This window comes from Desmodus rotundus, chromosome 8 (genome assembly GCF_022682495.2).
Source record: "Desmodus rotundus isolate HL8 chromosome 8, HLdesRot8A.1, whole genome shotgun sequence".
NCBI lineage: Eukaryota > Metazoa > Chordata > Mammalia > Chiroptera > Phyllostomidae > Desmodus > Desmodus rotundus.
The window spans coordinates 131,211,320-131,237,431 of record NC_071394.1 but is presented as its reverse complement, the minus strand read 5'-3'; the positions used below and the strand labels follow the sequence as shown (position 1 = coordinate 131,237,431).

Below are 26,112 nucleotides of genomic sequence, written 5' to 3'. Positions count from 1 at the left end.
AACCCCTCTGGCCTTGACTCCCCACCCACAACGAGGTCAGAAAGCAGAGCCAGTGGCTTCCCATTGATGTCAAACTCATTTTTCTCCTAACTGAGATCACCTGTGGGGCCGCAGTTCATGCAAGGGGGAAAACCGAGGCAGGGAGGAGAAAGGGGTCCATGGCCCTACCCCCTGGGACACTGGTACCCGTCACTGTAAGATTAACTGAGGAGCTGAATGGCTGGCAGACATGGACACACATATCCTGTCTGGCTTGAGGCCCACCTTGGGTGTGTCGTGGGAACTGGCATGTTCAAGGGGGGGTGCAGGGGAGGTGCAGCCTCATGGCCGGGATGCGGGCCCTGGGATCTCTGTATGGGCAATAGACAGGATGGGGATCAGCTGTTGGGAGTGGGCCTGGACCCAGGCCTCAGCCAGGAGAAGTGGCAGTCCTGCCTCTGTCAGCCTTCTCCCTGCTGGCCAGGGCAACTTGGACTTGGATGGCCGTGCCACAGGTGGGTACCCAGCCTTGGTGGCTTGACTTGGCACCCTAGGGGCAAGGTGGAGGAGGGGGTCGATTCTGAGAAGCTAGGAGGTTTTCCTGATTTCAGGAAGAGACACGGGGCTGCCTTGGAACATAGGTAGGGCTTCATTCAGGCCTTGGCAGCCCCTGCAGCCTCAGAGACCCCATTGCTGATGAGGCCTCTTCCCTTTCTGCAGCTGGTATCTGGGCCTCTACCCACCTCCTGGGGGTGGGGGTTGGGCCAGGAGAGCTGGGGAGTGGTTGGCCTCTCTGACTTCAAGCTGGTCTCTCTGCCAGCATCCCCACCCCCAAGGGGGTTAAAAATACCAAGGCTGCCACTGCATCAATAGTCTGAGCAACTATGTGGTATAGGGCGGTCCTCTGGAAGGTGGATCAGCCTAGAGTGGTCCCAACTGGCTACAGAGAGCCCACCTCATTCTGGGACCCACAAGATTGGTCTGGGAGCCAGGGTCTGGGTCCCCTGCCTGGCCCTGCCTGTCTAGGGTCCTGGGCCTCATGGCTGTAGCTGCCCATGGCTTGGGGCCAGGAAGATGGGCCTTCTCAGGCTGGGAGAGCTCCGGGGAACACATGGTCAGGGAGCACTGACTCTGCCTCCCCTCACACAGCTGCTCCGAGGGACAAGGTATGGCCGAGGTCCAGCCCTGGACAGCAACAGACAGTGGGGGATCCCCAGGAGTCAGCTTCATGGAATCCCTCCTGTTGGGGTGCAGGACACCTGGGATGCCCCCCAGCCTGCCACCCTCCATGGCTGGGCATTTCCCAACTGCCAAAGACAAGGAGGAATTGAGAGGCTACCCCCGCCAGTATTGGGACAATGGAGCCTTATGGCCTACAAATCAGAACAGGGGTAGGAAGGCCAAGGTCAGGTGGGGGCTTAGCTGTCTGCACCCAGGGAAGTCCTGCTTGCCAGGACCCCACCCAGAACCACTGCCAAGCCGGGTACAAGGGGATCCTGGCCAGAATCCTGCATGGCCCACCCAGGGTGCATCAGGAGGACAATACCAGTCCCTCAATGGTCCCTCTGTGTAATGCTCCCCCTCAGGAGGGAAGGAAGAAACCATCTCCGGTGCCCGCTTCCTGCTGGGCGGGCATCACTGCTGGCGGGGAGAGGAGGGCGGGGCACCGGTGCCCTGCCCGCACGTACAGGGAGGTCCAAGCCTGACTGCTGAAGGAAGGCAGGGATGGGATCCTATTCTCCTTGATTGTCGGCCCTCAGCCCCCGAGGCAGGGGTAGCAGGAAAGGCCCGGGGAACTGGGGCGGGGACAGGGGCTGGGGAGCATGGATCCCTTTCCGATGGGGCGGTTGCAGCCTCTCATCTCCTGCCAGCGCTTGGGGCCCCGGGCTTCTGGAGGACTGGCAGGTGTGCGGAGGCGGGGTCCCGGGTCCCCAGCCCCACCCTCTCTTCCCCCGCCTCCGCGGCGCCGACCCCCGCCCAGGCCTCTGTCACGCGGCGGGCGCTGAGCCCCCGTGGCCCCACAAAGCTCCCTTTGTGCCCCGCGGCCCGCGCAGGACCCAATGACGTCAGCCTTCGTGCCCAGCCCGGCGGGGCGAGCATGGGCTGCGGCGCCCTCTGGTGGCCGAAGGTGGAGGCGTGCGCCTCCGAGCCCCGCCCAGTCGGGGCGGCCTTCACCAAGCTCCGCCCAGAGGCTCAGCCGGCCGCCCAGCGGTCCGGGTCGGTGGAGGAAAGTAGGGAGTTTGGCCCACCCCACAGGCCCCTGGCCATGTCAGCTACTGGTTCTTTTTGCAACAACGCACGTGCACTTCCCACAGCCTTCCGGAAGCATCCGCATTCTTTGAGCCCTAGTCCCAATGTAGCTGAAGCCCTGCAGCCGCCCAAGCTGCCTCAGTGGCGCCTAGCTCCCTGTCACATCAGGCTTGGAGGGGGACCTCTGGGGCGAAGGCCCCTACTGTCCCCAACTTTGTTTAGTGCTCTGGGCAACACTTTAGACCGGCAGACAGGAGGTGTGCAGAGGGCTGCGGCCCACCTGGCCGTGTGACCACAGCGATGCTGTCTGTGGGCCTGGGAGCTCCGAGCACTTCCTTCCACACAGGTCTCTTGGGGCACCCCTCCTGCTCCCAGTGTGGCTGAGTCCTTAGAATAGCTCCTTAAGAAACCTGCCCCCTGCTGCTCCGTCCAGCAAGGCTTGAAGGGTGCCCCAACCTCAGCAATGCAGGCGGAGGTGCTGGGAGAAGAGGGCAGAAATACAGGCCCAAGCAGGCAAGACTGGTCCCTACAGGAAACCCGAAGCCGGAGGATGGCCTGAGTCCCCGAGAGCCAAGCCCTCAGGGCACTGTCACAGTGAGGGTTCAGCCCGCACCCCCCTCCCCCCGGAGAAAAACAAGCAGTTCTTGGTATTTTTCTTTCTACATTTTATTATTTCAAACCAGGTGAACAATTCCATAAAACGTGAAAAAAGCAAGGAAGTGTTCAACGCTGAAGGACCCGACCTGGGGGGAGGGCATGAGGGACATGGCCCCTCAGCAGGCAGCGGCGGTTCCTAGGTTAGCGCTAAGGAGCTACGTGTAGGTTAATGGAGCCGGGGCCCAGGGCTGCTGGGGAGGCCTTCCTGGTGGTTGTCCCCAACAGCCCTCGGCCCTCGTGTAGTGGGCAGGGCGGGGGCACTGCCCGCACGGGGCGGGGCAGCCAGCAGGAGTGGGTGGGTGTAAACACGCAGACACACTCAAGGCACAGAATCTCTGGAACAGGGCTGGGTGGGAGCTGGTCAGGATCGGACAGTTTTAAATAGTTTTTCTCTAAAAAGTGTTCTAGGTCTGCAGTTTTTTTTTCCTTTACTTTTTTTTTTTAAAAAGCTACGAGAATGAGCAGGTGGACTGTGGTCTCCAGGAATGGTGGCATCACCCGCTTCTTGTGCTTTTCCTTTGGGGCCTCCGAGCGGCTGAGGGGTGGGGTGGGCAGGAGGCTCCCTGTAAACATTTGGACTTGGGCTGGGTCAGGGGTTGGTGTTGGGTGAAGCCAGGGGTTCCAGGCTGGAGAAGTGGGTGCCCCTCCAGACACAGGTCTTAGGAGACTCAGCATGTGCTCCTCTCCCCCATCACAGAACAAGACAAGGGTTAAAACCAGAACAGATGCCCAGGAAGGGGGTACCGCGGCCGTTCCCAGCACCTGGGACAAGAGTGGCCTTCGAACAGGGAGGCCTGTGGCAACCCCTCCCCCTAGTCTCTAGAACTGAGGGAGGGGGTGTGGTGGGGTGGGGGGAGCCAAGAAGAAAGAAAGAGAAAAGCGGCCGGGGAGGGACAGGTGGAGAGCGTGGTCCTCTTGCCCCCATCTTCCTCAGGGACTGGGGGGAGCAGAGTCGGCGGAGGCCCTGGAGGTGGGGGACGGTCAAGGGCATGGGTTGGGAGGTAGCCATTGTGTGACTCTCCTCCTGCCTCCCTACACAATGACCCTCTCCTTTTCTTCCACCCTCTTGTTTGTTACCAGGGACACAGTGGCCACCCAGGAGCCGGTGTCTGTTGCTGGGTTACGTGGGGCACTGGCACAGTCCTCCCCCCCACCCACAGGACCCTCGGTGGGTTGGGAGGAAAAGATGGCAGGGAGGAGCACAGAGCTGGTCACACTGAGTGGCAGGTGGTGAGGCCCCTGGTCACCCAGCCTCCTTCAGGCTAGGCCAATGGGCTGTGTGGGTGAGGAAGTGAGTTTTCGCCAAGGAAGGCCGGACAGCCTTTTAGTTCTGTTCCAGTGCATAGCCAGGCGCTTCTGCCGTCTGGACCACCTGCCAGAACAGAGCCCAGCCCTGCCTGTGCCGGCTCCTCAGCGCCCTCCACTCTCGGCCCTCCTAACTCACCAGCCCATGTGACCTTTGTCCTCTGCTCTCCTACGGGCACTCAGGGTCCCCACCCCACGTGGACCCTCTGCGTCCCTTCTCTGGGCTCAGCGGCCCCACTGTGTCCCTCCCCAGCTCCCTGCCCAGCCCTCTTCTGGCTCACCGTCCTGCCAGGTCGGCTGCCCCTCAGAAGAGGCCGCAGTCCTTCAGGTTGTTCTTGATGATGACGTCAGTGACGGCATCAAACACGAACTGCACGTTCTTGGTGTCGGTGGCGCACGTGAAGTGTGTGTAGATCTCCTTGGTGTCCTTGCGCTTGTTGAGGTCCTCGAACTTGCTCTGGATGTAGCTGGACGCCTCGTCGTACTTATTGGCGCCTGTGGGGGACAGAGCGCAGGGACTTGTGCTGCGTGGGCGGCAGGCCAGCCGGCCCCACGGGCACTGGCAGGCGTGTGAGGTGTGTACCATGTACACAGGATGGCTGTGTTGTTGTAGTTGTTTTTTAAGACTTTACTTATTTTTAGAGAGAGGGGAAGGGAGGGAGGGAGGGAAACATCAATGTGCAAGAGACACATCAATCGGTTGCCTCTCACGCATCTCGAACTGGGGACCCGGTCCGCAACCCAGGCCTGTGCTCTGACCTGGAATCAGATCAGACCTGGTGACCTTTCGGTTTGCGGGCCAGAGCTTAATCCACTGAGCCACACCAGCCAGGGTAGGGTGACTGTATTGTGAGTGCACACACACATCTGAGTGCGTGAAGGGTGATGCCCACGTGCACGTATATGGGGTCCACAGCCCAGGGTGGGAAGAAGGGCTGCACCTGTGCCCAGTAAGCACTAATGGGACCAAGGGTCCCACTTCTGTCCAGCAGGGGGCGCTTGCAGGCCACATGGTCACCACCACCCCTCCGCAGAGGCCCAGCCCCCACACCTGTGTACTCTGGGAAGCAGATGGTCAGGGGGCTGTGTGTGATCTTCTCCTCGAACAGGTCCTTCTTGTTGAGGAAGAGGATGATGGATGTGTCCGTGAACCACTTGTTGTTACAGATACTGTCAAACAGCTTCATGCTCTCGTGCATGCGGTTCTGAGGGCAGGACAGTGTGGTCAGCCCACACCAGCACAGCCCACCCTGGCCAGGCCCGCCCCGCCCGTGGCCTCTCAGCCTCTCACCATCTCCTCGTCCTCAGCCAGCACCAGGTCGTAGGCGCTCAAGGCTACGCAGAAGATGATGGCTGTGACGCCCTCAAAGCAGTGGATCCACTTCTTCCGCTCAGACCGCTGTCCACCCACATCGAACATCCTGTGCACACAGGGTTGCCTTACCCCAGAGAGTGGGGTCCTGGGAGAGGGTCCCTGCCCCACTTCATAGGCTGGCCGCCAGAGGACAGAGGCCTACTCACCGTGGGACAGCCTTCACGGAATCCTCCACACTTGCCCCCCTTCCCCCTGGCTCTGCGCTAGGGAGGGCCCGGCAGGATTGGGGCTGGTCAGCAGGCCTGGCTGTGGCCACACAGGCAGGCACAGCAGCGCTGAGGCTTCCCAAGGCAAGTGCACAGCCTTGGGAAGCCTCAGAGTGGGGCCGGGTGTGTGTGTGTGTGGGGGGCCCAGATTAGCCCCTTGCTCCCAACACAGCCACAAGCAGGCCTGGGAGGGAGGGTCCTTCCCTCTGTCACCTCAAAGGCTGGCAGGTCCTGCCTCTGCGCCCTGCCCACTCACTTGAAGTGCAAGTCCTTGAAGGTGAAGTGCGTCTCCACAATACCCGTGGTCTTCACGCGGGTCCGCAGCACATCCTGCTGCGTGGGGACGTAGTCGCTCTGCGCAATGCGCTCTAGGTCATTCAGGTAGCTGCAGGTGGTGGTGGGGGGGTTCAACAGTGGCCAGCACGGGGCCTTCTCTCGTGGGCCCCTGCGTTACACTCACTGCTCGGGTGAGGAAACCTGCCCCACCTGTGGCACAGGCCTGGGGGCGGTGAAGTTCTGTGGCTGGGTGGCCAGCCCAGCCCCAGCCCCAGGCCCAGGCCCAGCCCCCCCCCCCCCCCCCCCCCGTCCGAGTCAGGCCCACCTGGGATGGGATCCAGCATAGTGGAGCTGCAGGTGAGGGAGGCGGGAAGCGGCAGATGAGTTCTTCAGTGAGGGATTTGGGATGCTAACCGGCGCAATTATGGCATCAGCCACAGAGCAGCCTGGCATGTCCCTTGATGCAGGGCTGGGCAGGTTGGGGCCTGCCAGGCCCAGTGGGCTCTTTGCCCAGCACCCAACAAAATTTGGGCTCCTCAGGGGAGGACGCCTGCTTGGCAGAGGTCCCAGGGGCTCCATATTACCAGCTCCCTTAATTACTGCTCACCCTCGTGGGCTGGGCCCCAGGGCCAGCACTGTGGCCTGCCTCAGTACCCCTGATGTGCTCTGGGGGCTGGGCCCAGGCCTCCCAGCGGCTGCCCAATGCCTGCCATGCTGACATCTCACTCCTGGGGCACAACGGCTAGGGCCAGCCCTTGGCTGCCACCAGCAGCTTGGCCAGAGAGAAATGACCTCAGAGACACAGAGACAGAACAGAAAAACAGGAAGGGCCATGGGGGACCATGACGCATGTGCTGTGACCTCCATACCAAGCCCCACCCCCTACTGAGAGCCTCCAGCCTAGAGGCCCCATGGTGGTTGCACAGCAGTCTCTCCCGTCTCCGCAGCACAGAGGCTCACTGCAGGAACCCACTGCCCTGTGGCAGCCCAGGAGGGATGGCTGTGAAGGGGGGTGGAGTACATCCCTGTCCCCTGTGGTGTCCTGATCCCTCCTACCCTGGGTGATCTTGTCAAGGCAGAAACCTACCTAGGAGAGCAGGGCCTGAGTTCCCTGCTGAGCCCCCACCCGGAGGGGCGCCGGTCCCACAGGAAGTGCTAGATGGGGAGTGAAGAACGGAAGGAGGGAGGAGCGCCAAGTGGCCTGGAAGGTGGCTCTGTGCCCACCCTCCTTGAGTGCCCTTGGCCCTGAGGTGGCAATGGTGGACAGGGCTCACCTCCCTGCCTCTAGGACCCACAAGCAGCCTCCACGGCCTCTGGGAGGGGCGGCGCCAAGGCCTGGGCACCCCTGTGTTTGACTGACTGTGCAGCTCCTAGGGGCGAGTGTGCTCACAAGGGGGTTCAGACCTCACCCTGTCCTCATCCTCCTTCAGTCCTGATGGAGGAGGCTGGGGGGGCCATCCATGTAACTGGGGCGGGGCTCAGGAATCACGGCCAGGCAAGACTGCCTCCCACCCACCTTCCTGAGGTCCTGCCCCTTGCCAGAAGGCCTCAGGATTTGATGGGCAGACAAAGGGACTGGCCTGAGCAGAGGTAGGAGGGGGGAGGTGGGAGTACAGGGCCAGCAGCCTATCTGGCTGGCACCATCCAGAACCTGTGGATGTGCCCCAAAGCCCTGTAGCCATCAGTGCTGGCCACCAGCCTGTCTGTCCTATCCCCGTGGGGTACTTAGCACCCTGCACCAGGCTTGACGTAAGGCAGGCACCTCAGAGAAGGAGGTCAGGGCATCACCCTGTGGGCTGGGCCTCTGGGACTCCTGGGACCCCTCTGTGATTACCCACCTGAGTCCTGGGCTCAGCTAGGAGCCAGCAAGAGTCAGAGCTGAAGTCTTGGGCTGCAACCTACATACATCTGTCACCTCCCAGGCCATCCCCTCCCCCTCGTGTCTCCCTCCCTAGACAGCACGAACTTCCTCTGTGACCTCCCGCCCGCCAGCACTCTCCTACCCAGGGCGCGGGCCCACGCGGGGCCCCTGCCTGAAGGCCTTTCCCATTCCTCCCCACTGCGTCCAGTTCAGAGCTCCACTGTGACAGCACCTTGCCGGACCTACCCCAACGCCCACCAGAACACTGACACTGTCAGTTGTCACCGCACGGGGACCTGTCCGCTCCACTCATCCCCGTGTCCCTGAAGCCTCGTACAGGGCCTGGCACAGAGCAGGTGGCAGCAAACGTTTCTTCAGAATGGCTGTGTGTAAGGGCAGATTAGACACGACTGGCCAGGAGGGGCTGGGCGCTGAGCCGCCCTGCCTGGCCTTCCTCCTGGCCTTTTTCGTTTTTTAATTGATTTTTAAAGATTTCTTTTACTTATTTTTAGAGAGAGGGGAAGGGAAGGAGAAAGAGAGAAAGAGAAACATAAATGTGTGTTTGCCTCCTTCATGGAACCCACTGGGGACCTGGCCCACAATCCAGACATGTGCCCTGACTGGGAATCGAACCGGTGACCCTTCGGTTTGCAGGCCGGGGCTCAATCCGCTGAGCCACACCAGCCAGGACTTGATCGATTTTTTAGAGAGAGAAGAAAGAAACACCCATTTGCTGCTCCACTCACTGAGGCACTCACTCGCTGGTTGATTCTTACACGTGCCCTGACCAGGGCCAGACCCTCCACCTGGGCGTATTGGGATGATGCTCTAACCAAATGAGCACCTGGCCAGGGGCCTCCTGGCCTTTAGGTGCCATGCCTTCCAACCCAAACCCTGACCCACCAAGGCCTCAGCTGACAGTCACCCAGCTTCAAAGACTACTGGTACGCTTCTGAGGGTGCTGCGGGCCCTCCCTCAGTCCTGACCAGGGCCCACCCTGCCCGGCGCCGCGGCACTCACTAGGCAGCAGAGTCGTTGAGCTGGTACTCCCGAGAGCGGCTGAAGCAGGCCTGCACGCCGTGGTCGGCCCAGAGCCTCCGGATGATGCTGGAGAGGTCCTCCGGGAGTACGCCCTGCTCCTCGGCCGCGCTGGCCAGTGCAAACAGCTGCTTGGCATCGTCCTGGGCACAGCAGCGGGCGGTCAGCCAGTCGCAGGAGTGCACCCCCACCCCACCTGTCAAGGGCAGGGAGGCCTCCAGAATGGGCCCTAGGCTGGGGAATCCTCAGGTTTCCCAGGACATGACTTGCCCTGAGGCCTTTTGGGAGGTAGGCAGCCATACGGGGGAGTCCACATACCTGGCGGGACTGATCGGCAAAGTCAATCTGCAGATTGCTCATGGCTTTGACAATGGCCATGATGGACTGGATGGTGTTGCTATAGACGACTGCGCGGTACTGCCGGCATTCCTCCTCGGAGTAGCCGTCCTCATGGATGATCCTGGCGGCCAGGGGTCAGGGGTCAGTGTGCATAGGCCATAGGGGCCACACGTGGCCACCTGGGGCTGTTGGGCCCTGCAGGGACCTACTTCAGAGAGGACAAATCCGCCCCCAACCCACTGGGACCTGAGGATGGCCGGCTGCCTCTGGGAAGGTCCCGGCCTGGCTGCGAGGAAGAGGGGAAAGGCGAGTGTGGCGGCTGCCTCCTCAGCACTCAGCACTTACTTCATCTGCTTCACAATGGTGCTCTTCCCCGACTCACCCGCACCTGGAACGAAGGGCACAGGCGGTCAGGGAGCCGGCCGGGGGCTGCCAGGGGAGGCCACGACTGGCCCAGCTACCCGCACTCCTGGAGGCAGAACCCGCCCCACCCCGACTGATTGCATCTCGAGATGGCACATGTGGTTGGGCCTGGCAGGCAGCGGAGCCACCAGGGCTGTGGCTGGCAGGGCCACAGTGGTCAAGGCAACTTAGACACCCTAAGTCTCCCCAGGTCTTCGCTTCTCACAAGCTCCACAGCCCACTGTGGCCCCCTACCGCCTGCTTGAGTCCAGGGGCTCTGGCTGAAGTCTGAGGCCAGCCCTGCAGGAGTCGCCCCATCCTTCTCACACACGCAGGCTCAGCGGCTGGTGCTTGCCAACACAGAACCCGGGCAGAGCTGGCGGGAAGGCGCCCTGCGCTCACTAGTGGGGCAGCGGCCCTCCTCCCACTCAGCTGGAGCTACCAAGGGCCCTGGGATGGGCACAGCATCATACTGTCATCTCCCAGACGTGGCCCAAGGCCAAACCCTCGGTCTGCTGGGCCCAGGTCTGCCCTGAGCAGATGGGGGACCAGGCCCTGGGAGACAGGCAGTTTGGTGCATACTGCACCCCCCCCCCCCGACCAACTGACTCAAGGAACTTCGCTGGCCTGGCAGAACCACCCTGTATTTCCCCCCAGCCAGAGCCTCCTGTGATGGTCACAGCAGCCACACAGACACGAGAGACTGCTCCTGCTCCTGTTCTACAGATGAGGACAGGGCAGCTCAGAGAAGTTGGGCCCCAAGACCATGCAGCCAGCATTCAGAAAGGCAGGGGAGCAAGTAGGACCAGGATGCCTGGCCTGCCCAGCCCTTCTCAAAGTGTGGCTCAGCCCGTGGGAGGCTGTGAAAAAACAGCCAATTCCCAGCTCCGCTCCTGCACAGAGCCAGACTGGAGGGCGCTGCTCGGGAAGCTGCACCTGACAGGGGGTCTGTGCAGGGAAGCATGAGGACCAGAGGACAGAAGGGGCGGGGGCAGGGCCACTACTCCTGAGCTCCAGGTGGAAGGCACCTCGACGGGGCCCACCTTGCCCCAAGCCTTTCCCACCGTTTCCACTGCTCCGGCTCCATCACTGCCAGTCACAGCTGCACGTGCCAGGCCTGCCTCTTGCCACCTGCAGGCCTTTCTGCCCACATAGTTCTCATTGTTGGGCACACCTGATCCAGGAGTTTGTCCCAACCCCCCCGATCTCCGTGGCAGCTCAGCAGGGTTGGCGGGTGGGACAAACTCAAGGACTGACACCCCAGCTAACACGAGCCACGAGAACAACACAACAATGACAGTAACAGCAAAGGCCGGAGTGGTGCCCACTCTGCACCCGTCACCTCCGCTAGCAACTGAATCCCACAGCCACCCCACAGGGCAGTTTGGTTCTCACCCCTCCTAACAAATGAGGAAACTGAGAGGCTGCTGCCACACGTTACAGTCCCCTCTGTGTGGCCCACCCTGCCCGCTGGGCAGTGCCTCCTAAGCCACCCTAAGAGCCCTGTGCTGCAGCCAGACCCCTGGGTTCACTCCCTGCTGCCGAGCCTGCAGCACCCTCCATGCAGCAGCAGACTCTGCCCAGGCCCTGGCCCACCTGCACCTGCCCTACCTTGTACACCGATACACATGTGACCAGGAAAGGCTGGTGTGCAGCTGTGGCCCTCACAGGGGAGGCCCTGGGCTCTCCTCACAGGCGCCACCAGCTGCCTGGAATCACAAGCTTCTGACTGTCCGAGCCTGCTTCCCAGGACCAACGAGCACTGGGAGTAGCAGGTGTGCAAGGAGGCAGCGAGCCCCTCTATTGGCCCAGCCCCAGGCACTGGAGGTATGCCGCTGGCACGGGCAGGGCTCAGATGGCAGCCCCCTACCCCCACTGTGCACAGCGCAGGAGCAGCCAGGGTCCGGCACACTCACACCCCGCCTGCTGAGCGGGAATGCAGGGAGAAGGCCTAGTGACTGCCTGAGTGTCCTTCCCACCCAGGGACGTGTCCCACAGAGCAGAAGGGAGTGTACTGTGGACAGGGGAGGATCCAAGAGCCACAGAGTCTCGGCCAGGGTCAGGGGCCTGGTGGGGCAGCAGAGACCAACGGTGTGCAGGAATGGGGCAGATCAACCCCACCAGGCAAACCCGCACTCAGAGGGACAGCTCTCCAGGGTACTGGGAACTGGAGGTCAGGGTGAGGGTTGTCCGTGTGTAACTTTGGGCCCCTTGTCCCTTGGAGGCACCAGCTTCCCTTCCTGTCCCTTGGACCACTCCCCGGGTAAGTGGTGTGGGCCAGGCGATGGCCCTGCCCACCGACAGGGAGCACAGCACAAACTCACTCTGCATCTCTCTGATTTTCCTAGCAGGGTGGGCCGGGCCAACACTGAGGCAGGCAGCCCCTGGGCAAGCCAGGCTAGGGCCAGGGTGCCTGCCCCCCGCCCCAGCCAGCTGACGGCCCACCCCCCCTGCGAGCCTCAGTCTCCCTTGGTCTCACACCCTAAGAGTTAGGAGGCCATTCTCTGCCCCGAGCAGGGGTCACTGCAGAAAGACCCCCATTTGACAGGTGGACAAACCAAGGTCACAGAGCCCTCGTCCCTGCACTCCGGCGGGATGGAGCAGTAGGACAAGGGCATGGTGCTGGCGGCCAGGCAGAGGGCAGGGGGAGCACCAGCTCGGAATCAGGGGCACAGCCCAGGAGCAGCTAGGGCAGATGGGGGGCCAGAGGCCGAGGTGGGTGGAACCACAGCCTGACCCCCGGTGGAACGGGTCGGACAAGGGCCCTGGCTCTCGGGCAGCCCACTCCTCCAGCGGGCCCCCCTTTCCATCGAGGCCTGCGGCACTCCCCATCATATAAGCTGGAACTTGGCTCAAAGGTTGCTTGTACCTTGCTGATCCTGGGCACTCGGTGCACCCCACGGCTCTGTACCTTCCCCTGGGAGGAGGGGACTTTACTCACTGGCTCCAGATTGCTGCGAAGGCGCAGGGTAGGGGACCCTCAACAGAAGGTGGCGGAGTCTCCTGCCATAGAGGCCCCACCAGGCACTCCATGTCCAGCTGCATGGGACCAGAGGAGCCCACAGAGACTCCGGGGTGGCCGGCAGCGTTCCCACTGGGCCATACCTCTTCTCACCAAGGGAGAAAGCTCGGCAGCCCCAGCCCCAGGGCGCAGCTGCTGGGCCCCCAGCAGGGGGGCAGTAATTGCCCTGATGTGCTGGGTGGCAGTGGCTGCGTTAGAACATCTGCTTCCACTCTGGGAGTACTGAGCCCCAGCGGAGGAGGGAACAGATGGGGGAAGGGGGACAGTACCAGGCCACCTGTCTGAACAAGGCCAGTGGGGCCTCTGCAACATGGCCACCGGTCCAGCTGCTTGATCCAGCATTCGGGTCACTATTGCCTGTCCATCTTGGACCCTTAACCTCCCACTCAGACATGAGTGGGAGGCTATGACATGCCCTGCTGGGAGGCCATGACGTGCCATTGTCCTCTCTGGCCTCAGCATCCCCTCTGCAAAGACTGCCAAGCCAGAAGGGCCAGCCAGCCCACCTCTGGCTTTCAGATCTCCCCCCAGAGGGAGGTCTAGGCCTGCCACAGCCCTGGTGCCCAGGCTGACTCCCCCGAACCCAGATCTCCCAGAGCGTCAGCCCTTTCCTATCGGTCCTGGCACCTCGTCTGTGAAATAGGACACCCCCATTACCTCCTCCTAGGACAGGGGAGGATGGAAGAGGAGGCTCTTCTCACAGAGCCTGGGGCATGGGGAGCAGTCAGATAAAAGTTACTAGCATGACTCTCTGCCCTCCGGAAGATGCAGATTTCCCCCAAAGCTCTTGAAATGAGCACTGCAGCCCAGGGCCACACTGTGCAGGTCACTACAACCACGCCTGCAGCGTGGCCTGCTGGGGCATTGTGTTTGAAGGAGTGTCTCAGGCTTTGAGACAAAGCCCGGGGAGGGCGATGACCAGCGGCTAAAGGGCTGACTCAGCAGCGGTGGTTCCCAGCCGGGACTTGTGTAACCTGGGACGGGAGTGAGAGCCACGCACTACTCTGCTGGCTTTTTGCTCGGAGTTTGCCACTTCCCTTCCACACGAGCGGGCGCTCCTACCCAGCCCAGGCCGCTCACAGCGAGCTCTGTTCACTGACTCTCCGCACTCAGAAGGCTGTGCAGGCTGGGGCAAGGCTCTCTGCAGAGGCCCCAGTGCTGGTGGGCTCCCCTGGAACTCGAGGGGACAGGGAGCGCTGCCAGCTGACGTGGCAGGCCCAGGGCATAGGCTCTCAGAAGCAGCAGTGGCCGTGACCACAGAGTAGACTTGGGCAGCGGCCCAGCTCAAACCCACAGCGCCAGGCCCGCCCCCCACTGCCACAACGCCCCAGCCTACCCTGGTGGGACACGGGGGGAAGGTAGGGGTGACCCTGACAAGCCCACCCAAAGGAACCCTGGCACCACCTCCCACTCCCATCCCAGGAAGGTGCCACGTCTCCAGCATGGTCCGAGGTTCAGCCCCCAGAGCTCCTGCCCCTCCCCTGCAGCCTCAGGGTTGTGGACCTGCCACCACCAGGGGGAGCCTGGCAGCCAGAGACCCAGTGGAGGTGGTGGGGGCTGGGCAGCCCTGGGAGCATCTGTTTCTGAAAAGCAGCCTCAGCGAGGGGCCTCTGAGGGAGGGGCCTGGGCGCTCACCCATCACCCACTCCCGAGCCTGGGAAGCCCTCTGCCTCAGAGCCACCGCACATGGGGAACAATGGGAATGGACGGGAGGGGGGAGGGCCGGCCAGACAAAGGCCCTCCAAGGCCTGCCCCTGGCAGCGCTTCCTTCCTCCAGGTGCTACTACTTTTTGGCCCCTCACTCCCTCTGAGGAGGCTCAGCACGGGTCTGGCACTGTGGGAGTCTCGGTGGCGGGAGGGGGGGGGGGGCCTGTGATACCCCACCCATAGGGGGGCCTTGCCTTCCCTAGGTGCCCTAACAAACCCAGAATTCCCACCCAGCCTGCTGCCCCCCACCCCGTCCCTGCCACTTGGGCAGCCTCCAGCGGCTTCCAGGGGTTCCAGATGTCCATTAGGGATGCTGTAACAACTGGGGCCTGGCTGTCCCGGGCCAAATCAGAGCTCTCTGTACAGGAGAAACAGGCCTGGGGCAGCCAGACGTGACAGAGAGAGGGATTTCCAGGGCAGAGTGGGCGGTCTCCCACAGTGCGAGAGACCCATGGTGCAAAGGGAACCGAGGCACTGGGCGAGAAGGCCATCCAAGAGGCCAGGAGGCCCTGAGACCCGTTTACTATTGGCCCTTAAGGGCGCTGGACAGACTAAAGAGGGCGCAGGTCACACAAGGAGCCAGGCTGCGAGGTACGGCCCTCTTCCTGAGTGCTTCTTCCCCTACGGAATCCTGTTGCCGTTTTCAAAGAATCTAAACCCCAGCTCTCCTCTTCTTAGGCGCTGTGGGTTCCCTGGTGAGATGCCCAGTGCCTGGGCCTCAGTGTCCCCACCTAGAAAAACACCCTCCGCAAGGGAGTGTGCCAAGCCCCAGGCCTGCCCTGGGCCCTCCCAGGGACCCTCACACCCACCCCAGACTGCCCCGGGTCTAGCCCCAGCCAGCAGCTTGTCTATGTGCCCACAAGCCATGGCACCATGCTGAGAATGTGGGCAGCTCGGGTCCCAGCACTGGGTAGAGAGGAAAGAGGACAGCCAGAGGTCACACTGGCGGTGGGGGGGGGGGTCCTCTCGGACCCGAGGCCTTGGGTGGTCAAGAGAACATGTGCTCTCTGCTTCGTGTGGCCTCGTAGCCCAGAGAGGCCCGGAAGCTTCTGCTCCAGGTTTCCTAAGTCTCTCTCAGGCACCTCAGGCCCCTGGGAACCTCCATGGGGAGGGGAAGGCCACAAAGCTCAGATGCAGAAGTCAAGGGGCACAAGGACCACCTCAGCACCTGTCATGCCGTGGCCAACCCAGACCTCGATGTTCTGCCACCACGCAGTCCCGCACACAAAGCCCACCGCAGCCCATGCTCCCGGGGGAGCCCTCCATGGGAACACGCCTTCCTTCTCCTCTGGACGACTCCCAGTCTTCTGCCCAAGAGAGGGGCCCACCGGGGACTTTGACAGCCTTGGGCCCAGGCTCAGGCCCCCTAAGCCTGGCAGGGGTTGGAGGAACAAGCATTACTGAAGGGATATGGTCTGGGAGGGAAGGCAGGACAAGGCCACCCGTGGCCACTCGCAAATTTCTGGCTTAGAGCAGAAAACAATTCACACACAGTCTTGGGGCCCACCCTCTAGGACAGACTGTCCCCTTTCAATCTCCTAAAAGAGGAACGGAGGCCCCTGAGACAGGTCCCAGGCACACGCAGAACACATGTGCACCCACAGGCCTGCCTGCCGTCCTGACTCATCAGTTCTTGCCAGCTGGGCACAGACTCCTGAGAGGGGTCATGTTATGTCCCCCAGGCTCAGTTTCCCTACCAGTGAAACAAGTGTGACCTCAGTCCCAGGCTCCCAGGGTTAAGTAAGAAATGACCCTGGAGAGTGTAGCCCCACACAACAGTCAAGGTGCAACCAGAGGTAGCTGCTGGTATCCCCAGAGGCCAAGTGAGGGCCCCAGGCCCAGTGGATAGTAGCAGGGGGGACTCCTTCGTCTGGACCAAGGGGCCCTCTGTCCACCGCCAGGCAGGGGAAGCCCAGAGTGAGCTAATCCCGGGGGCTGCTGCTCCATTTCCGGGCATTCACCTCGTCCTGCAGCCGGCCTTCCGGCTTTGGAGGGCAATGGCCGCTCGGGAACGTAGGAGCAGCCCTCTGCTTTCCTGCAAGCTCTCCGGCCGGCGTCCCTCTCCCAGCCACCACTTCCTGTGGTCAAAGGAGGGGCCTGGAATCCTTCTCGGAGGCGCCACCTTCCCTGGGATGCTAGGCCCAGTGCTTGCTGGGGCAGGACAAGGGATGGAGGTGCCTGGACTGACTCTAACCCAGTACAGACCAGTAGGGTGGCACAAGCAGGTATGCAGGTGAGCCTGAGCAGCTGGGGTTCACCTGCTAGGCCCCTAGGTTGACAGGGCTCACCCTCCTGTTCCCAGCACAGAGTAGGAGCGGGCCTCTGGCCTCTTCCTCTTTTGGGCTCCTCCTCCTCCAGCTGCTTCCTCCTTTTCCTCTGGTGTGGACACCACTTCCCCGAGAGGCCCAGCCCTGCCATGCAGGCTCCAGTGGCCCTCCTCCCGCCTGGGACACAGGTGCTGCCATGGATACCATGGAATGCACCAAGCCACAAGGACACCTACCTTCTCAACGATCCACCTTTAGGCTCCGGCTCACACAGGCCTGGCACTTGCTGCCAAGCCTTGGATGTACAAGCAGAAGTGCCCAGCAAATGTTTGGTTATTCAACCCTGGCCAGGTGGCTCAGTTGGTCGGGCTCTGTCTTGCAAACCAAAAGGCCACGGGTTCAATTCCCAGTCATGTCACATGCCTAGGTTGCAGGTTGGGTCCCAGTATGACGGGCAACCGGGTCAATGTGTCTCTCTCATATCCGTGTTTCTCTCTCTCTTCTTCCTCCTCCCTTCCCCTCTCTCTAAATAAATAAATATATATTTTTAAATGTTTGGTTATTCTAGGGAGATTATTCCTCCCAAACCGCCAATATAGCCACAGCCCCAAGAGGCAGCACTGGGGTGAGGGTGAGGGTGGGTTGGGGTTTAGTAAGAACAAGAGCCCTAGGCTAGCGGAGTGGGCCAGAAGAGGTCCCACCCGGTCCTTAGGCTGAGGAAGGGGATGCCCCAGTGCCTTAGGTACCGGGGCCACCATGGAAGGCCTAGTCCCCAGGGCACTGTGTACAGCATTCTCAGGTAGGGTGCTGAGGACCCCTTCCCTCTCACTGAACCCCGAGGCTGGGACTCCTGCCCTCACCTGCCCAGTCCTGCCTCCCCCACAGCACCAAGCTCTGGGTCAGGCTGTCTCGCCCTCTGTCAGGGGCCATGGTGGGACAAGGTCTTGGTTTCTCAGTGGCTAAGGGCTTATGTGGACAAAGCTTCCTCCATCCTGTCCCTGCCAAAAGAATGGGTGGCTCTAAGAGACAAAGGTCGAGAGAGAACAAGCCAGAGACGGAGCTCAAGGGCAGGGCATAGAGGACCAGTGTGCTCCAGCCACCCCAAGGGCCGGCCCCTGCAGTGCTGGCGACGGAGGGACCACTGGGATCAACCTGACAGGCTGCCCAGGCCTGGGGGGACCGTGCCAGCCCCCATCTGGCAGCCCAGGCCCCAACTCGGGCACAATGGGTGGCTCGGGGCTGCCTGGGCCTGGCATGGAGGCCTGTGCTTCCCAGCTGCCCTGACTTCCACCCCCAACCACAACGGCCTCATTCTCTCCGTCCTCACCACTGCACGGCCCTCTGCCTGGGGTTCTCTCCCCACCCCCCCCACCCCCCTCAGCTGAGCTCCAGCGTCACTTCCTTTACAAAGCCACCCAATTTCACCCAGTCTCCCAGCTTGGGGGCATCCCTAGAAGAACTCTCAGGCTGCCACGACCAACACCGGTGAAGAACTCTCAGGCTGCCCCGACCAACACCGGTGAGGGGCAGGCTGCAGGCAGAGGGGTGCAGAAGTGGCTCCGACCCTCAGCCGGCTCACTCAGCCAGCTCGGAAAGACAAAGCCTTGCCCAGACTGGGGGAGGGGTGGGAAGAGGAGGCTCAGAGGCCCAAGCAGCCCCACCCCCATTCAAATGCTAATGAGCTCCAGCCAGGATGAGAGGCTGTGGGGGGTGGGGGGGAAGAGGGACTGGAGGTACGCTGGGTTCCCAGACCCTCAGGAAGACGGCTCAGCCCCCAGGGGTTGGGCTTCAGGTCCCCAGGATAGTCCGTCACTCTAGGAGGCGCCACGCCTGTCTCCCCAATTGCTTTCAGCAGCTGCTTGAGGTCAAGGGAGGGGGTTCCCCCAGAACTTCATACTAGGGCCAAGCAGCCTCTAGCCTGGCGAGACCCCTCCCTACCGACCTCTGGGCTCTGCAGGAGTCAGCAGAAGGCCCCCACCCCCCACCCCCGGGGTTTCACACCTGCAGACTTCCGTGCGCTGCCCCCACAGCACCTGTGGCTGCAGGCAGGCACCCTGCGCCCAGCTGTGGATGGAGAGCCTACCAGGACTTCACCTGTGGCTGGCTTCCTCATCCAGTGTACTAGGTGGGGCTGGGACTCGAACCCAGATCTGATGACCCCAGAAGCTGCTCCAGGGAGGGTTAGCCCTCCTACCCCAGGCCAGGAAACACCCACCCAAGGGCTTGGGAACCTAGGCTAGGTCTTCCTCCCTCAGTCTCTGTCCTCAGCACTGTGCAGCCCTTGACTAATTGGTCCCTTGGCTCCCAGTGTCTGGCCCTAGCAAATGTTGCTCATTTTTCAAGACCACGCAGAGGACTCCTCCTCCAGGAAGCACCCCCACTTTCAAGGCACCGTTAGACTCTACCCAGTACCCAGCCAGCCGGGCCCCAGGCAGCAGCCCCAGAATGGCTTGTTCCTGTTCACGAAGTGCTCAACAGTTTGTTCTTTTCACACACACTCAACAGGCACCTACAGTGGGCCAGGCCCTTTGCAGAGACACAGACAGGACGAAGGCCACCAGACGCCCTTTTCTTTGGGTAAACCCGATGGCATCCCTGCGGCACGGCTCTGGTCTGACCCCAGGAGCCAGGTGGGCCTGCAACAGGCCCCACAGAGCCCGAGCTGAAGGAAGAACTCAGAGCCACTCTCCCATAGGGACAGCTGGAGTCCCTACTGTGTGCTGCGCCCTGTGAAAAGCTGCAGATTGGTCAACAAGAGCTCGGCGTGGTGGGGTAGAGGCCGCTGTCTCTGAGGTGCCAGCATGGCCTGCAGTGAGTCCAGGAGGAAAGAGCCTAAGTCTCAGCATCTGCCCCCCCTGCCCCCCAGTCCTGGTCATGGGCTCTACACTTGAGCCCTTCCCACCTGCCCACCGCATGCCAGGCTCAATTTACTCCTCCAGCTACCCATCCCCAAGGCCAAGTTCAGAGCAGTAACACTCCCTCCATTCAACAAACAGACAAGGAGAGCCCAAGAGGTGCCAGACTCCGTGCTCAGCACAGGAGGCTCGGCCCTTCCGTAAAGTCTCAAGGGCAGGCAGCTGTGACCCAGAACACCACACTCTGATGGGGGAAGTGGGAGCACCGGGAGCCAGAGGAGGTGCTTCCCCAGCCTCGGGGGGAAGCTATCGAGGATGGTGGTCCCTGAGCAGAGTCTTGAAGAGCGGAGGGAATGCGGAAAGCACAAGTGAAGAGACAGATGCAAAGTGCCAGGGTCCAACGACGGACACTACCTCTATCCCCCTGGCAGGCTGCCTGCACGAGCTGGTCCGAAATCAGAGACATCCCCAAGTACAGACTTTGGCTTCCTTCCCTCTAACGCCCAGCCCAAGGCCCCAAATTCCACCTGGGGATAATGGGTGGGGGTGTCCCTGGAGTAGGCTGGTATCAACAACTCTGCTCCCCCCACCCAGCTGCCAGGAACAAACCTCTCACCAGCGTGTACCACATCTGCCTCTGTGCAGGTGACAGTGCTAGGACTGTCCTGCTGTCAGCTCTACCCACGACTCCGAGGAGCCAGTATGCGGGTGGAGCAGCAGGCGTGGTTCTGGCTAGGAAGGAGGGCTGGCAATCACCCAGCCTGAGTCCCGTTGCCTGGACGGAGTCCTTCCCGCTATGTGGGACAGGCGCCCAGCACTCGGAAGCTGCCCCAGCTGGGCTCCCATCACCTCCTGTACCTGGGTGGGAAAGGGATGGCTGGCCAGGACACTTCCCCAGGCAGCCTCTGGAGATTAGGTCCTTAATTTCAGGCAGAACTTGGTCTCCCAGCCCCTTGCAGTGCATCCTCTGCAGGGTCTCAGTGCCCACCCCACACTCCTAAGGAACCTCCATGAGGCTCCTAGCCTCCCCACCCTGGGCCCAGGGACAACTCCGGTCCAAACCCGGGGAGCCCATTTCACAGAGAAAGCAAAGTGGGAGGGGCAGGGTGCTAAGATGGACTCCCCAGCCTAGAAAATGCTGAGCTGGACCCTGCACCCCTTGTTAAGCCGGCCCAGGGCGGGAGGGGTTGCTAGGCCCAACACCTGAGCTGGGCTCCTAGGAGCAAGACTAGCGGGATGGGGTCGGGTTGGGACACAGAACAGGCCAGGAGCCTGGTGTCCCTGGCCCCATCATGGCCCAGATTGGCCTGGGACAGGGCTGTCTAGAGGCCCCTGGCCAGGCACTGGGAGGCAGCAGTGCTGAAGACACCATCCCCAGGCCCAGCGGGCGACAGGCGGGCATTCCACCAAGGCGACACCCACCCACTGCCGCACTCACAGAAGAGACAGGAAGAGGCAAGCGCCCGACGCAAAACAGCCCAGAAGGCTGGGCCGCCGCCCCTTCCCGCCCCTTCTCTTCCTCCCGCAGTGGAGAAGCGGATGCCATTTTGAAACCTCCAGGGCTGTGCCCCCAAGGCCAGGCCCCCAGGGACAGTCAACAGATGGGTGGATGACGGAAGATATGCTGTCTCTTGGCCATATGCCCAGAATGAAAAGCCCCACTTTTCACAACCTGGGGACCCCACAGCAGCTCTGGAGACGAGGGGCCACACCCCCCCATACACTATCCAGCCTCCAGTGCTGCTGCAGGGGCCTCCCTGCCCCCAACCCTGACACTTCCTCCAAATCAGACTGCCCCCGGGCTCCACACCTGCTCCCAGTGGGAGGCTGGATGGGGACAACTACAGGGCTCAGAGTCTTTGCAAAAGTCCACCTCAGGTGCCCACCCCCATCTGGCACCCCAACTCCTCAGCCGGCTGGTCCACTACTCCCTCCTCACAGGGCCTCAAGACCCAACAGGCCCACAGGCTCCTAGCCTTTCTGCCCAGAGGGGTGCGGGAAGCCCAGTACCCGTCAGCAGATCTCCACGGCCGGCCCGCCAGGGCAGCAATATGTCGGCTGTCTTACCACTTCCACTTCCCCCCACCCCTCAAGCAGCCACCATCTTCCCTGGCCTTGAAGGCTTCACAACCCAAACTCCTCCACACTCCCTCCTACTCCCCAGACCTTCCCTCACCAGCCCAGACAGAGCCCAGAAAATGGGAAACGGACAGCCATCGGTGTCTCCCTGGGAAGACAAGGCCTGGCCTCCTCCCCCGGCGGGGCCAGTGGCGCCTCAGTCCAGCCCCTTGGGGGTCTAGGCCCTCTCCTCCCAGCGTGGTCCACCGATTCGGGGGTGGGGGGGGCGGACCCTGGGGAAGGCCAGAGTGTAGGAGAGGACTTAACGGAGAGGGGGCGGCCAGGTTTGAGGAGTGATGTGTGCAGAGAGGGACCTGGTGGGCCAGAGGCAGAGTTGGGGTTGCTAAAGGTTTGAGGGTTCCAGTTGCAGAGAGGGCTCCTGAGCAGTCATGGTTTCCCAATTGAGAGGTCCTTTGGGGTCAGGGTGCACAGGAGGATATAGGGTCCAGAGTAGAGATGGGGCACAGAGGGGAAAGGCGGGAATGGCTGGGGACCTGGCAGGGGCCCCAGGGATACTCATGCCCAATGGGAACAGGGGGGCAGGTGGAGATAACAGGTGGTATCTCCACCTGAGGGTGGGGGCTGACGGGGTTCTGAGGGTTTAGGTAAAATCTAGGGACGGCTAGAAGGACTAGGCAGGGCCTCTGAGGGCCTGTAAGGTTGGTCAGCAAGGGCGGATGGTCAGGCAGGTTTCTGGGCCCCTTACGTTGAGGTGCTAGTGGCTGGCTTTGGGGTTTGGGGCCTGGGGTGAGTTGAGGGTCTGATCTAGAGTCTGGGCTATGCATCCGAGGTCTAGGCCAACCCAGAGTTTTGAACCATTATTTGGGTGTCCTGGCCAGGCAGGGTCTGGGAGTTCAAGTCCAGGTGCGGGGGTCCAGGCCGAGTGTGGGAGTTCGAAGCCCGAGCCTGGAAGTCAAAGTCCTTGTTGGGGGTTTGGAGCGGGAAGTGGGGATCCCGGCGCAGGGCGCGGCCTCACCCAACAGCAGCAACTTCACCTCCCGCGCTGCCTTCTCTCCGTCTTCCCGCAGATTCTTGTCGATCATCTTGGAGCGCTCGGCCGCCGCCTTGTCCTCGGCGCTCACGGTGCAGCCCATCCCGCCGTCCGCCGGCCCGGCCGCCGCCCGGCCCCGACACGGCCCCCAGCCCGGCTCGGCCCGCGCGACCCACTCCGCTCCCGCCGCCGGCCCTCTCCGGGTAGCTCTCGGGTCGGTAGTTCCGAGCGTCTGCGGGCGGTGCCTCCCAGGACTCCGCGCACCGACGGCGGGGCGGGCCGGGGGTGGAGCCGGAGAGAGCCAGGCCCGGGACTGGGCCGGGGCGGGCCCTGAGGCGGGGCCATGAGAGATTCTGGGCTGGTGATTGGCTCGAGGGCGGAGCGAAGAAGTTAGGCGCCGGCTAGCCTCGGGCCCGGGCTGGGGGCGGAGCCACGGGGGAGTTGGGGGAGAGAAAGAGAGAGAGGGAGAGAGGGAGAGAGCCGTAGCAGTAAAGCCAGCCCAGAGGGACTGGACTCAGGGCGGGCTACCGGGAGGCCCTGCTGGGATTGGGTGCGGAGCGCCTGGGGCTCAGCTGCAGGACGGCAGGGGCGGGAGGATCTCGCCGCTGGAGGGTGAGGATCCGCTGCACCTCGCGGGAACCACCACTCTGAGCTTCTGCGAGTTGCGTGAGGAGGGTGGAGAAGGCGGGTCCTCTCCACTTGTTAAACTTTATGAATCCAATAAACTTGTTTCGGGACCCACGGAGCCCGGATCCTCTAGACTGCAGCTTTCTCCGTCCTAAGGAGTATTTGGCCCCTTCTCTTTTTGGGTTGCATTTAAAAATAAAGTCTATTGCCATCTCTACACCTTTGCTGGGGTGCCTTCTCTAGTCTTCCAAAACGTATCCACCCTTCTCTGATCTTCCAGGCGGCATCCTCCTGTAGGTAGCCATTCTGGACTCCAGCTTGGAACTCTGCAACTGGGACCCAAAGGAGAAGGAGAGAGAGGGAGGGAGAGAAATGTCACCTGACTTCTGGAAACATAGTGGCCATGATTTTATGGCCTTTCCACTAGACCATGGCTGCAACCCTATGACTGGGCAAAGGTGGAGTGGAGGACAGCTGGGGAGACTCCAGCCCAAAGACCAGGAAGTTCCACAAAGCCAGGAGGGTAGCTGACCACCACCAATGCTTGGCCATGCACAGCCCGCTCTGTAGCACAGACTCCCCCTTCCCACCCTGGCACACATCTTGTTTCAGCTCCCAGTCCTCAGGCTGTCTGCTCTCCTTGGAGGGTCTGTGTATCTCTATCTGAAGAGCTCGCTTGTTGAGGAGCCATTGGTTTATAAGTCCTCCAATTGTTCCTTCTAGGCTCCCTGCTTCCTGGAGCCAAAGCTCAGGCAGGCACCGCCATAAGCATGCAGCAAACATGGTGAAGACACCTAGTGTCCACCCAGGGACACAGACACTCAGGGCATGCTTTATTTATGCCTCTAATCCACAGACCAGTATACAGATGGGCACACACTGCCTGTCCCCACACAGACTACAAACCCAGCTCCAAGGCTTGCCTCTTCCCTCACCAGCTCCTCCCCATGCTTGAGAGCCCATCCTCCCTCCTCTGGCCTCCCCAGCCTGCTCCTAGCAACAGCCAACAGCTCTTGCAGTTGCTGGGCAACAGGGAGAACCTGTCAGCTCCTTGGAGGCCTGGCTTACTAGAGGTGGGCAGACACAGACCCCAATCCATGGAGGCGGGGCAGGATGGGGCCCCTGGGAAGTATGGCCTCCCCAGCCCTAGCCTAGGTCCTGTGGTCCTTGCACCCTCCCCGCCAGTTAGCCACTCCCTTCCAGTTAAGTGTTTTTCCTAGAGTCCAGCAACCTCTGCTTCTACCCCTCCAGGCTGCACTGCTCCCTCTTCAGCTCCATGGGGGTCCCCAGGGCTAGGGCTAGGCCTGTGTTTGCTACTCCAGTCACATACCTGCTATTCAGGGGCCCAGACCCCACACGACCACCCCCAGCCCACCTTCCCCCCTGACCACCAGCCCCATGAGTCCCATACTGCTCTGACACTAGACACTTCGGAACCCCTGCTGACGCTGCTCTTGGGGCCCTGACTTTGTGAGCGCTCACCATCCAGAGCCATGACCACCCCACCCTACATCCTGTCCATTTCTTCCCCCTCCTCAACTCCCCTTCAAACGTGTCCCTGTTCTGTCCCCACAGTCCCTTCTTCTAGGCCTCCAGCCTTCTCCTTGGCTCTTCTGTTTCCCCTATAATCCATCCTCTACATGGCACCAAAGGAGAACCCTCTGAAAGAAATCACATCACTCTCTTGCTCACAAACTTTCTGTGGCTCCCCAGTGCCCTGAGGCTAAAGCCCATACACACTGCTTTGGACAGTGTAGGAGGCAGAGGTGGTGGGATGGAAATCGACAGCAAGGTTTCTGGGGAGCAGTCTGCAAACTTGCCGGCTGCTTATTACTTTGGACGAGTACCAGAAACTCCCTGTGCCTCAGTTTTCTCATCAGTAAAATGGGCCTGAGATCATTATCTACCCACTGCACTGGCTGAGGTCAGGAAAAGGAGGAAATGTGAGATGTTCAGAATGCACATGGCATGTGGGAAGCCCTCAATAGGGGTGAGTTTTTACAACAGTAATTTCTCCAAGGCCCCATAGGACTGCCCCTGTCCAAGGTTCTCCTCCCTCCACTGGTTGCACACCAGCATTCTGACCTGGCCTGCAATCCCCACCCCCTCCCCACTTGTCCCTCCTCCCCATCTCTCCTTCCCTCATTGGAGCTGGGCATCTCTTACTCCCAGCGTCCTCCGGCTTCCTCCTCCCCAGCCAGACCCCCACGGTCCTGGCGCTGAGTCCAGGTCACACCAGGTCTCTGATTCCACTTCCCTTGCAGCATAATCCTTGAGGGTGGCTAAATATTTGTCAAATTAAATGAATGAATCACACAAACTCTACCTCACCCTTCCAGGGGTCCCTTATTCTGGAGCTGGGAGAGGTGTAAACAGCTAATCTTGCGGACACTGTAAAAATATTGGCCCTCGTTGTGTGTGCAAAGAAGGAAGAAAGGAAGGTCAGGGAGCCTTCTCAGTGGAGGTGACAGTGACGGGTCAGTGCTAGAGGGAGGAGCGCATTGAGGAAGAACAGTCCAGGAAGGGGGGGCAGGGAGGTGGGACTGGGAGGGTGGCTTTGGGGAAGGGCCAAGGAGCAAATCAAGGGTCAGAGATGGAGGAAGCCCTTGCCTGGCAGCTGAGGCAATTGAGGCCAAGAGAGGCCAGGACCCGTCCAAGGTCAGGTCATCCAGTGAGGGACATTATGGGCACCTGATTCCTTCACACTCAGGGACCCAGAAATCCTTTTAAGAGACATTGTTTGGGTGGCAGGGGTGAGTTCCTAGCCAGAGGAGGTATGACATGAACCTGTGCCCACCAGCCCCACACCACCTGGACTAGACCGTAAAAGACAATAT

At 61.5% G+C, this 26,112-nt stretch overlaps 1 protein-coding gene across 1 annotated transcript; it reads right to left on the bottom strand.

Moving 5' to 3' along the window:
- Nucleotides 1–2,870: 2,870 nt before the first annotated feature.
- GNAI2 (G protein subunit alpha i2) lies at nt 2,871–22,905 on the bottom strand. Its single transcript, XM_024566035.3, has 9 exons — nt 22,634–22,905; nt 9,632–9,674; nt 9,266–9,407; nt 8,930–9,090; nt 6,029–6,157; nt 5,483–5,612; nt 5,243–5,396; nt 4,473–4,686; nt 2,871–3,850 (listed from the first exon to the last, which is right to left on the bottom strand). Exons 1-8 carry the CDS (start codon nt 22,749–22,751, stop codon nt 4,496–4,498), a joined length of 1,068 nt encoding a protein of 355 aa, XP_024421803.2. The 5' UTR covers nt 22,752–22,905; the 3' UTR covers nt 2,871–3,850; nt 4,473–4,495.
- Nucleotides 22,906–26,112: the final 3,207 nt, after the last annotated feature.